General features: G+C 38.8%; 1 protein-coding gene across 1 annotated transcript in view; it reads left to right on the top strand.

The window, feature by feature from the left end:
- LOC101899607 (maternal protein pumilio) overlaps positions 1 to 13,042 on the top strand; it is a 312,661-nt gene extending 299,619 nt beyond the window's left edge. Inside the window, exon 8 of the mRNA XM_059126457.1 lies at positions 12,825 to 13,042. Within this exon, the coding sequence (XP_058982440.1) occupies positions 12,825 to 12,830 (6 nt within the window). The 3' untranslated portion in view covers positions 12,831 to 13,042. The remainder of the gene's footprint in view (positions 1 to 12,824) is intronic.
- The last annotated feature ends 519 nt before the right edge of the window (positions 13,043 to 13,561 follow it).

Raw genomic sequence — 13,561 nt, 5'->3', positions numbered from 1 at the left:
TTTTCATATGTCTATGCACGTATTCATCAAGTTGAAGCCCATTCCTTTCCTCTCCCCGTTCCCCCTTTACTCCTTATGACTCTACGCATTTGGATTATTGGGCATATTTCTTTTCCAGCCGTCCAGCGTAACTCCTTCCCCCCTTTCCACTTGATTTCCTGCCATAGGCACATGTTGTATGTGAGTGTACGTATCTGTGTGTGTCCATGTTTTATAATTTCTTTAATACTCCAAGGACTTGATTACTTCTATTGTTCTCGAAAAGTTTCCAGGGAAGACAGAAAAAGGAGTAGTAGACCGAGAGATATTCCAAGTAATTTGTACGAAATAATTGAATATGTGCCGAAGTATGTGCGAGAGGGGAGGGAAGGGGATTCCAAATGTTAGAAGCAGCAAAAGGGCATTGGTTAATTCATCACCATCAGCAGAAATATAAAATTAAGAAGAAAAAGTATTATTCCTGGAGGAATATCCTGGTCTTGAAAGGGGAGGAATATTTTCGATGTAGGGAAAACATTTCAAGCCTGTTCCCCCTCTTTCCTTTTTATAGCCCTCAGCCATATGGCTACAGAGCCATCGTTTGATACAGCCAAAAAGTGCTTCATAGAAATTTCTTTCCATGGTTCTGTTTCCTTAAATCCGTTTGGAGTCGATCTAGCGGTGTCCGTTCGTCCGTCCATCTATCTGTCTGTATGGCTTGTGCCCACGGTAACACTTCAAGATAGTACCTAATTTGCTCCGAATTTGGTACATCGTAATATTATTGTCAAACCTAGATCAAGTTCGGAGATGGGCAATATCGGTGCACTCCGTCTGGCACCTCTCCCACAAAAGGTCAAAATTCAAATTGAAAATTTTGAAATTGTCAATATAGAAAAGGAAGGGATCCTCCAATTTCGGGCAAACTTCGAAAATTTAATAATTCTATCAGTCCTAGTCAAGGTGCGCAAATGGGCATTATTGGCCCACTCCTTCTCGTACCTTCTCCCCACAACGGGTCAAAATCTTAAATAATTATAATTCGTATAAAATATAAAATAAGAGTCCGATTATCTTCAAATTTCACACACCGGATATATTGGGGCACTCCTTCTGTTACCTCCCCCACAAAGGGTCAACATTTCGAATAATTACATCTCTCATAAAATGCGAAATAAGCATCCGTTCCTCTTTAAAATTCACAAATCCCAACATTTTTGATAACACAAGATCTGGTCTGAACATAGGATATATCGAACCCCTGCTTCTTGTACCTCCCCCACAACAACGGGTCAAACTTTTTTAATAATTGTAACTCCCATGCAATGCGAAATAAGCATCCGTTTCTTTCAAATTCCATAAATCCCAGAATTTCTTATAAAAGAAGATCTGGCGTGAAGATGGGATATATCGGACCCTTGCTTCTGGTGCCTCCCCCACAACGGGTCAATTTTTTTAATAATTGTAACTCCCATGCAATGCGAAATTAGCATCCGTTTCTTTTCAAATTCCATAAAACCCAAAATTTCTTATAACAGAAGTTTTCGTGTGAAGATGGGATATATATGGACCCCTGATTCTGGTACCTCCCCCACAACGGGTCAAAATTTTTTAATAATTATATTTCTCAGAAAATGCGAAATAAGCACCCGTTCCTCTTAAAAATTCACAAATCCCAACATTTTTGATAACACAAGATCTGGTGTGAAGATGGGATATATCGGACCACATCTTCTGGTACCTCCCCCACAACGGGTCAAAATTTCGAATAATTATATCTCTCAAAAAATGCAAAATGGGCAAATGGGAAAAATTATATTTCTCAGAAAATTGGAAATGAGCATCCGATTCTCTCCAAATTTCACATATCACAATATTTTTACTAACACCCAATCTCGTGTGAAGATCGGATGTATCGTTCTGCTCCTTCTGATACCTCTTCCACAATATGTCAAAATTTAGGTTAGCCATAAATATTGTATCCGATTCCTTTCAAACCCGAAACAACAATATTTCTATCAACACAATATCTCCTGCGAAGATGGCCGATATCTAACTCTAGCAGTACACTATTCAGTACTTTTTTGTACAAATTTCTGAAACCAACCTCTTATCCTAATGCCTCTGCCCCCTGGTGACCTATGTGCAACATTTCAAGATTTTAATTTCAGAAGTCTAGAATTGAACGCCAAAAACAAAGTTTTAGGTACTTTTCATCGACACCGTTTTTAGTAGGAATTTTTAAAAATTCTTCCAAAGGAATATTTTGAGTCATTACTTCCGATCCCCAAAGTTACAGAATTTTAATCAGAAGCTCAATTTTTGGATTTTTTATTTGAAGATACCCTATAGCTTTTCTCTGGCTTCCAATTTTCTATGACTATTTTGATAATCATCCTCCACCCTTCAAAAAAACACAAAAAAAAAAAAATGACAGCAAATCCAAAATTATACCAATCTCCCCCTCCCCGCCCTCATTCGCGTATTCCCTGCACCACCTGACCTAATTAACAGCTCAACATTTGGAAATTTCCCTGGGGTCATTATTAACACACTAAACTCTAGTGTCAGCGTCAATTTTCCAAAACTTTCAACGTCCATCATATGAATATTCAGGCGTCCATTCCCCTCCCCGCCCCACCAATTCTCCCTTCTTACGCACACACAGCGTGTAACACCTTTGAAATAATCGAGTTAATAACATTAATACAATTAAAAGCGTGTTAGGTAAAGGTGTTTTGTGTGCGGTTTGCTTGCGTCGCACACAGCAGGGGAGGGGAGGGGGTCTGTTACACACACACACACAGAGAAAGCTGCTTATATTATAAGAGTGAACACAGTAATGCCACCACTCGTCATCGTCCTCGTCATCATCAGCGTAAAGTTCTCAAGTATTTAAAATTTCATTAATTGCAAAATTATACGTTATTTACGTTGGAAATGTAGAGATGTGTGTGAGTGTGTGCGTATTGCAGCCAAGGTGTGTCGCCTTTAGCGACACTCTGTTGTTGACTCTGTCCACATCCATTCCCCCCCATGGGAATCGGAGATGACAACGAATTCACTAACTAAGCCTCAAATATGCACAATGGTTGGTCATACCTTTGCTGATGATTTTACGATTTGAGTGGTGGACTGGAGGAGGAGGGCAGGGGTTTTGTAGTGAAAAGCAGTTGTCATCATCGCCAGCACACACACCCTGGGTGGGTGTGTGTGTGTAATATCATTACCCCCATAGTTGTGAAAGGGTTTTTGACGAAAATGACATGTCCCACAAATGTCGACACCAAACACCACCACCACCACCAACGCCATCCAAAAAGTCATCAAATATTCATGTAAACAGCCAACGTGAGGACATACATATATCAGCACTCAACACCAAAGAACCAACAAACAAATATACTTAGATCTGCATATGTCAGTTATTGTTGGGCGGGTTTGAGGTTTTGTAAAGGGATATTGTTCCTTAAAATATCATGGTGTGTGATTAGCAAAAGTTAGTCAAGGAAAATAGTGTGTAACTCCCTGATCAAATAGGAACCCAACAAAGACATAAGCTAATTCAATGAATATTGAAGAACGGAGGAACTCCTTGAGTTCACAAGGACTGACTTAGTTCACCGGAACTCGTTAGGTTCGCAAGAACTCTTTGAGTTCACAGGAACTCACTGAGTTCACAGTAACACACTGACTTCACAGGAACTCACTGAGTTCACAAGAACTCCTTGAGTTCACAGGAACTTCCTGAGTTCACATGAACTCACTGTGTTTCACAGGAACTTCATAAGTTCACAGGAACTCCATCAGTTCACAGGAACTCCCTGAGTTCACAGAAACTCCCTGAGTTCACAGGAACTCCCTGAGTTCATAGGAACTCCCTAAGTTCATAGGAACTCCCCGAGTTCATAGGAACTCCGCGAGTTCATAGGAACTCCGCGAGTTCACTAGAATTCCTTGAGTTCACAGGAACTTCTTGAGTTCACAGAAACTCCTTGAGTTTACAGAAACTCCCTGAGTTCATAGGAACTCCTTGAGTTCATAGGAACTCACCGAATTCACAGGAACTCCATGAGTTCACAAGAAATCCATAAGTTCACAGAAACTCCATGAGTTCACAGGAACTTCACGAGTTCACAGGAATTTACTGAGTTCACAGGAACTCCCTGAGTTCATAGGAACTCCGCGAGTTCATAAGAACTCCATGAGTTCACAGGAACTCCATGAGTTCACAAGAACTCCATAAGTTCACAGAAACTCCAGGAGTTCACAGGAACTCCATGAGTTTATAGGAATTTACTGAGTTCACAGGAACTTCCTGAGTTCATAGGAATTCCGCGAGTTCGTAGGAAATCCGCGAGTTCGTAGAAACTCCGCGAGTTCATAGGAATACCACGAGCTCATAGGAACTCCGCCAGTTCAGAGGAACTCCATGAGTTCATACAAATTCTTGAGTTGACAGAAACTCCTTGAGTTTACAGGAACTCACTGAATTCACGGGAACTCCCTGAGTTAACAGAAACTCCCTGAGTTCACAAGAACTCACTGAACTTGGTCTTAATTACTCAGTGAGTTCATATGAACTCGTTGACAGGTATCCTCCTGAGTTGATAGGAGCTCACATGATCTTTTTAAGTTCTAAGGATCACGTGGAGTACACAGGATTTCCCTGAGTGCACAAGAATTCCTTGAGTTTGTAGAAACACCCTGAGTTCACAGGAACCCGCTAAGTTCACAGGGACTCATTAAGTTCACAGGAACTGACTGAGTACACTGGAACTCACTGAGTACACTGGAACTCACTGAGTTCACTGGAACTCACTGAGTTCACCGGAACTCATTGAGTTCACATGGAATTATTGAGTTTATAGGAACTCCATGAGTTTACAGGAACTCCATGAGTTTACAGGAACTCCAGGAGTTCAAAGGAACTCCGTGAGTTCACAGGAACTCCATGAGTTTACAGGAACTCCAGGAGTTCACAGAAACTCACCGAGTTCACAGGAACTCCATGAGTTCACAGGAACTCCCTGAATTCACAGGAACTCCCTGACTTCAGAAGATCTCTATCAGTTCTCAGGAACTCCCCGAGTTCACAGCAACTCCTTGAGTACACAGAAACTTCCTGAGTCCCCAGGAACTTCATGAGTTCACAGGAACCCCATGAGGCCCAATTCATTTCCAGTTGTCCATATGCTAGACCCTCTTCCCCCTCTCCCTGTCACACGATATTTGGATATCTTTATTAACAAAAATGTACAATTAATTTGCCACGTTAAGCCAAAGTCAAACAATAAATATACCTCCCTCCTTCCTGCGTTCGAAATCCCCCCGAACATTCACTTTCAACTCCACCTCGATTTCCGCCGTCAATATCATCGCCACATTAGCAATTGACTGCCGCTCTCTTTATTACGCATTATAGGTCAACATATGTTCCCGTTAATTTTATTACCCACTCACAAATGAAATTGAGCTGTTCCACTATCGCATTGTTGTTATATGAGATATTCGGAGTCGTAACCTTTAACGCCTTCTCGACGATAGACGACGACTTCTTAATCCAGTGACGACCCCCCGCCACCACGCCAACCATTGAATGATTAGTGGTTCAGAGTTACAATACCGCTTCCCCTGGCAGCTTGACCTCCACTCTCGTCATCATTATTAGTTAGTTAGTTCGTTAGTTAGTTGACATCATTCGTTCGCATGTATCAAAATCCAATGCTCTCTGTGGGTGTTTTATGTGATATGGATAGTAGTAGGTGGTGTCACATTTTTCGGGTTGGATGTCACATATATGCCAAATGTCGTCGTCTTTATTGATTGCTGGGGTGAAAATGGGGGAGGGGGAAGAAAAACATAGCTGTTTTCCGAAGAGGGGGGAGGAGGACAAAGTGAGTGGGTAAAAATGAAATGAGCCAGCATGTTGATTGTGGAAGCAAAAGTCATAAGACTCGTATGATGTACACAATTAAATTTCTCAATGTGCACTCACACACATTCTAAGTACGGAGGGCCTATCCCCTCTCCCCCAACAACTCTCCAAGGACTTCATACTGTATTGTATTTTTTGACATATGTCTCCTTTTTCTTTTGGGATGATGGAAAACACGCATGAGTTCTAGTGAACTCATTGAACTCAACGCTTTGAAGTGGACTCAGCCTGGTCCCACGAGCCTCAAAGGGTTCTAATGAACTCCTTTTGGAACTTCAGTCACTTCCTTTGAAGTACCACTGAGTTTATATGAACTTGTTGAGAATACTTTGCATATAACTACTTTAATTCAACATTATTATTTAATCAAATAATCCTTGAAGTCTTTCTTTGTCTCAATAAAAGCAATACTTTTCAATATTCCATTGCGCATTTATTCTGATTCAATAGGTTATGGGCCCAGCGCCATAACGGGGATATAAGGAAAAATCTGAAGGATTAATTTAAACAATAATTTGGTGAGAACAAATATATTCAATTTTTGGGTTGTGTGAGTTAAGATCTCGTGCTGAAGAACAAATAATGACATCGTATAATGGCCGTATTCCGTTATTCAACGGAAATAATTATTTGACCTGGAAGACACAGATGGAAGCTGTTTTGCACAAAAACAGACTGCTTAACATTGTGTTGGGAGTGGATAAAGCACCAAATATAGGCAGTCTCCCCAGAAATCCTACAAACGAACAACGAGCTGAATTTGAAGAAAAAATGGAAGTTTTACAAAGGTTTATCGAAAAGGATATGGATGCAAGAGCCGAGATTTTGATAGCATTGGAACCGAATATAGTGAACACGGTAAGGAATATAAAAACGTCAAGCGAAATGTGGAAGCATCTTCAAGATACATACGACCGCAAAACAACAAGAAAAAAAATTGAGTGTTATAGGAAACTGCTGAACTTGAAAATGTCGGATAATCAAACTATTTCTGAGTTTTTTATCGAGTTTGAAACGTGTTCATCATCAATATCGGAAATGGGGGTTGAACTCGATGAAGATCTGCAAGCTGTTGTAATTGTCGATGCGTTACCAGATAAATTTTCAGCCGTTAAGGCGGCTGTTGATACTGCTAACGAATTTCCAAAACTTGATGTCTTGAAGGCAAGGTTGCTTGAAATTGGCGAAAAAGTTGAAGTAAGCCAAGATGCTGCAATGAAAGCAAAGCATTTCAAGAAGAAGGCAGAAACGTATCCGAATTACAACCCAAATCTAATGGAAGGTAGGTACAAAAAGACAATAACATGTTTTCGGTGTAAGAAAAAAGGACACAAGGCTAAAGACTGCAGAGCGAAAATATCTATTGAATGGAACTCAAGATCCAGTGAAGACAAGGAAAATTCTTTGGGCGCTACAGAAAATGCATATTTTGTCAGATCTAAACAGGAATGGGTAATAGATAGTGGCGCATCATCACACATGTGCAATGATAAATCTCTTTTTCTTAATCTTGACACGAGCTATACTGGAAACGTCAAGTTAGCGGATGATAAAGGAATAGATATCAAAGGCATAGGGAAAGTGGCGATTTGTGTAAATGTTAGCGGAGAAAAGGCCATTTACTTAAATAACGTCTTATATGTACCAGATTTAAAGCACAATCTCTTGTCTACCAGTAAGGCCACTGATTCAGGTTGCAAAGTAGTAATGGAAGAAAATAAGGCATTTATTATGCGAAAGGGCAATATCCTGATAGAAGGCTGTAAGAAAAATAGCATATATACTGTCAACATATTTGAAAAGGAGATAGCCGCAAATTCTGTGAGTAAAAGTGCTGAAAATGAGTTTAAATTATGGCATGGGCGTTATGGTCATTTAAACTGCAAAGATCTGAGTAAGCTATCATCTTTTCAAATGGTGAAAGGATTACCTAGCTTGAAGACAATAAAAATTGATTGTGAAGCGTGCATTCGTGGAAAACAAACAAGAAAATCTTTTCCCCGAAAGAATGAAAAATCATCCACCGATGTGTTGCAACTTATTCATACAGACCTATGTGGTCCAATGAGGTGTGAGTCAATGGGAAGAAGCCTTTATTTTGCAACATTCATCGATGATTTCTCACGAAAAGTTTTTGTCTATTTTCTCAGACATAAAGATCAATATTTAGAGGCTTTTAAGGAATTTAAGGCAATTGTAGAAAATGAGACTGGAAAGAGAATTAAGATATTGCGAAGTGATAATGCCAAAGAATTAGTCAGCGAAAAATTTTCAAAGTTCTTGAAAGATTGTGGTATTCATCGTCAGCTTACTGTAGAATACACCCCACAGCAGAATGGAGTTGCCGAACGTATGAATCGGACGTTAGTCGAGATGGGTCGCTGTTATATGTTAGAGGCTGATCTACCGACTTCTTTGTGGGCTGAAATTATAAATACATCAGCATATATTAGAAATCGATGTCCAACAAATTTAAATAATGGAAAAACCCCTGAAGAATTGTGGACAGGTAAGAGACCGTGCGTGAAACATCTGCGGCAAATAGGATGTAAAGCATTTGCCCTAAATAAGAAGTCTAAATCCAAATGGGAAGCAAGAAGTAATGAGTATATATTAGTGGGATACTCAAATGAATCAAAGTCATATCGGTTGTGGAGACCGGGCACCAAAAATGTTATAAAGAGCTGTGATGTAAGATTCATCGAAAACGAGTTATTCAAGAATACAAAAAAAGCTGATACTGATTTATTTTATGAATTTGAAATCAAAACTCTTGACAATATTAATAATGAAATATCAAATGATGATGAGCAAGAATCAAACGACGGGCTTTTGGAACGTGATGATAAGGAGTTTGACATAGAAATTTCCAAAGAAAAAATCAATCAGAAGCCAGATAAACCTGATAACAATAACACCAAATCTGTTGGAACGAACAGTCAAGAACCACTTGAATCCATTAAACATCGACTAAGGTCATGGTCATTTAGGAAAAATAATGAATCGTCCCATATGGTTGATGAAAAAAGTATGGACCCAAGATCAATTAAAGAAGCATTATCATCAAACCATGCTGCCGAATGGAATGAAGCTATTAATGAAGAATACGCATCATTGATGAAAAACAAAACATGGACATTAAGTGACTTACCAGAAGGAAGAAAAGCTGTTGGTTGCAGATGGGTCTTTAAATCAAAAATTAGACCTGATGGAACAGTAGAAAAACGCAAAGCAAGACTGGTCGCCAAAGGATACTCCCAAGTTATGGGTATAGATTATGTGGATACGTTTGCTCCGGTTGTAAGACAGACATCATTGAGATTGATTTATGCTCTTTCAGCGGAGCATAATCTTCAACTACGGCAACTAGATGTATCTTCAGCATTTTTAAACGGAACATTAGACGAAGAAATCTACATGGAGCAGCCAGAGATGTTTGTAGAAGAGGCAACAAAACATAAGGTATGCAAGTTACAAAAATCTATCTATGGACTCAAACAATCTGGAAGACAATGGTTTAAATGTATTGATGCTATAATTTTAGAGTTTGGTTTAAACCGATCAAAGTATGACCAGTGTATGTATTACATCAACAATGCAGAATCTTGCATGATTGTTGCACTCTATGTTGACGATATAGTCATTGCGTGTAATAACAAGATATTGACAGAAAAATTTGTTAAGACACTTCAGTCAAAATTTAATATCCGAGACATGGGTATTCCAAAACATTGCATTGGTCTTGAAGTATATGTAAAGAAAAATGAAATTTCAATATCACAATCAGGATACATAAAACTGTTAGTAACGAAATATAATTTAGAGAAATGCAAACCAGTCAAGATGCCCATGATAGCTAATATGAAGTTAGAAAAGGAACCGCAAGTTGCAGGAGAAAAAGAAAAAGTTGACGAAAAGCAATATCAAGAATTAATAGGACATTTATTATACATATCACTGCACAGTAGGCCAGATATTACGTGTGCTGTTAATATGTTATCGCAATTTTCAACAGATCCGAGGAAACAACATTATTCTGCTGCTTTACAAGTAGTAAGATATCTTAGTACTACAAGAAATGCAGTTATTTCTTACAAGAAAACGTCAGCTCCTATCGAGGGTTTTTGTGATGCAAATTGGGCGCAAGATGTCAATGATAGAAAATCTCAATCTGGATTTTGTTTTATTCTAGCAGGAGGAGTGATCTCTTGGGAATCTAAAAAACAGAAAGTAGTTGCAACATCCAGTGCTGAGGCTGAATATGTAGCTCTTACGGAAGCGGCTAAAGAAGCCTCGTACTTGAGTTACCTGCTGGCAGAAATTGGTTTTCCTAATGAGGAATCCATAATAATAAACACCGATTCTCAAAGTGCACAAAAAATGGCAGAATTTGGTGCTCACCATTCTAGAACAAAACATATACACTACAAGTACCACTTCATAAAGGAGAAGATACAAGATGGGACTGTCAAGTTAAGCTATTTATCAACGAAAGAAATGATTGCGGATGCCCTTACAAAACCTGTACCCAAACCAAAACATATATTTTGTTTTACCAATATGGGCATTGTATACAATTGAAGAAATAATATGTTGAGGAGGCATGTTGAGAATACTTTGCATATAACTACTTTAATTCAACATTATTATTTAATCAAATAATCCTTGAAGTCTTTCTTTGTCATAGAAAATAAATTTTATATTAATATAAAATATTGTCTCAATAAAAGCAATACTTTTCAATATTCCATTGCGCATTTATTCTGATTCAATAGAACTCAATGAGTCCCTGTAAATTCAGGGAGTCCCTGTGAATTCAGGGAGTTCCTGTGAACTCAGGGAGTTCCTGTGAACTCAGGGAGTTCCTGTGAACTCATGGAGTTCCCGAGAACTCATGGAGCTCCTGAGAACTCATGGAGTTCCTATGACCTCAATGAGTTCCTGTCAACTCAATTTATTCCTGTGAACGCATGGAGTTCCTGCGAACTCAAATATTTCCTCACTCAGGGAGTTCCTATGAACTCAGGGAGTTCCTGTGAACTCAAGGAGTTCCTGTGAACTCAAGGAGTTCCTGTGAACTCAAGGAGTTCCTGTGAACTCAATGAATTCCTATTTCCCCAATTGTTTCCTATGAACTTATAAAGTTCCTGTGAAGTTGGTGTGACCTCAACGAGTTCCTGTGAACTCAGAGACTTCTTATTACCTCAATGAGTTCCTGTGAACTCCACGAACTCAAGGAATTCCTGTGAACTCCATGAACTCAATAAATTCCTGTAAACTTAAGAAGTTCCTGTGAAGTCAAGGAGTTCCTATTGAACTCAAAGACTTCCTATGAATTCACTGAGTTCCTGTGAGCTCAGGGAGTTGCTGTGAACTCAATGAATTCCTATTTCCCCAATTGTTTCCTATGAACTTATAAAGTTCCTGTGAAGTTGGTGTGACCTCAACGAGTTCCTGTGAACTCAGAGACTTCTTATTACCTCAATGAGTTCCTGTGAACTCCATGAACTCAAGGAATTCCTGTGAACTCAAGGAGTTCCTGTGAACTCCATGAGTTCCTGTGGACTCAAGGAGTTCCTGTGAAATCGATGAGTTCCTGTGAACTCAAGAAGTTCGTGTGAACTCAAGGAGTTCCTGTGAACTGAATGAGTTCCTCTGAACTCAGGTAGTTCCTGTGAACTCGTGGAGTTCCTGTGAACTCAAGGAGATTCTGTGAATTCAAGGAGTTCCTGTGACGGCATGGACTTCCTGTGAACCAAATGAGTTCCTGTGAACTGAAGGAGTTCCTGTGAACTCAGTGAGTTCCTACGAACTGAATTAGTTCCCGTGAACCCAATTAGTTCTACTGAACCCAATTAGTTTCTGCCAACTCATTGGCCTACCCTTGAAACAGATTAGTGTTCCTATTTTTGTTTTCTTTTATAAAATTTCAATCACTCTCCAAGTGCTTCCCTTTGCCAGCTGTCATGTTGAGATAATGCAAAAAATGCAACAGCGCCAGCCAATAGACAAAACATTTAAATGGCATACTCTTCATTTTGCGCATCACAGTTTGTACTTTCTTCTGGGAGAAGTTGATGTCATCTTTTTGAATGACTGCAAATGAGTTGGCATATGGTATCGGTTGTCCTAAATTAAATGGGAGGATGGATTAAAAAGGGGGTGTGGAGCACTTGAAACATTAGATGTTCTAAATGCACATCTATTTGGTTCATGTGTCTGCCATTCGAGTTTTATTGCATTCAATGGTGGTTTAGGGGGGAAGAGAACGACAATCACAAGAACATAATTAAAATACGAGTAATTTATCGTTATTGTAATATTAAACTTGTATTAAATATTGATGTTAATTTATTAGCCTTTTTTGCGTCGTGCTTTGTTTCGTCTATGCTGTTAATTTGATAATTTTTATCGTTCCCTGCCTTTCCTTTTTCATTGGCCAGTCATTATTTCTTGTCTTTACACAATTTAATGCATCGCTTTAGGGTCGCCCATTGTTTGCATCATATTTTCCCTGGTTTGTTTTTTTTTTTTTTGCTGGCGTTATCACCCGGCTTATATTTCTGTCTGGTCTGTTATCCATTTTCCAATTTTGATTTATTCTCCCCAAAGTTTTGTATTTCGGCACGTTCTATATTTATTATCCTCTGGCCGAAGGACATTGCTTGCGTGGGTAGGCTGCAATGACTGGGGGATGAATGGTTGGGAATGAAAGACGGGACTGGGGTATATTTGTGAATGCTTGAGTCATTTGAATAAAGGAGACCCTGGGGCTGATTTTTTTATTTTTGAAAAAAATGAACTGGTTTTGGAATATCGATAGTCTTACAAATAATTCTCACTTTTATGATTTAATCCAGAAATTTGAAACATTTTGCTAACTTTTATTTGCATTTTCTCTTTCCAGGTATGAAAATATTTAAAAACAAATATTTATTGTTCAAATAGCCGGTAAGTTATTCTAGACATCTAAAGGCTCGTAGGACCTACATGCCATCACTCAAACTCCATGAAGTTTATGCGAAATTTATGAGCTCGTAGAAACTCCACATACTCTATGACATCCTGTAAATTGGTGAAGTTTCTCTGAACTAAATGAGTTGCTATGAACTTTGTTTGTTCCTGTGAACTCCCCGAGTCCCTATGAATCCAATGAGTTCCTTTAAACTCAGTGAATTCCCTGCAACTCAAGGAACCAGTTAGTTCCTAGACAGGAATTGCGTTCTTAACAATTGCGTTCTTCATCTGAATGAGTTTCTCTAAACGTAAAAAAATACTTGAAATCGGAATTATCCTTCCAAGGTTAACTGTTCCAAAAAGTTTATCGATATGACCCATTTTCAGTATCCATGATTCTGGATGTAATCCAAAGATCCCTAGAAAATTTCAAAACTCTATTCCAAATAATACGAAATAAATCTGAAACGATAGAGGTACCTTTGTATACCGTCACAACTTCAAATTTACCTTAACAACATTTGGCCGAAGAATCCATACTCTATTTTTAGGGGTTTGATCCAAAAACGAGTACTATCTAGTCCACTTTTCCACAACCCAGACTGGTTATGGCACAGGGTGAAATTATACATATTTGAAAAAAGAACCAGAACACCCCTTTATTGACTCGCTTGAGAGTTAAAATTT

Source organism: Musca domestica, unplaced genomic scaffold (genome assembly GCF_030504385.1).
Source record: "Musca domestica strain aabys unplaced genomic scaffold, Musca_domestica.polishedcontigs.V.1.1 39, whole genome shotgun sequence".
Classification (NCBI taxonomy): domain Eukaryota; kingdom Metazoa; phylum Arthropoda; class Insecta; order Diptera; family Muscidae; genus Musca; species Musca domestica.
Note: the sequence above shows the minus strand (reverse complement) of the source record. Positions and strands in the feature narration are given on the sequence as shown.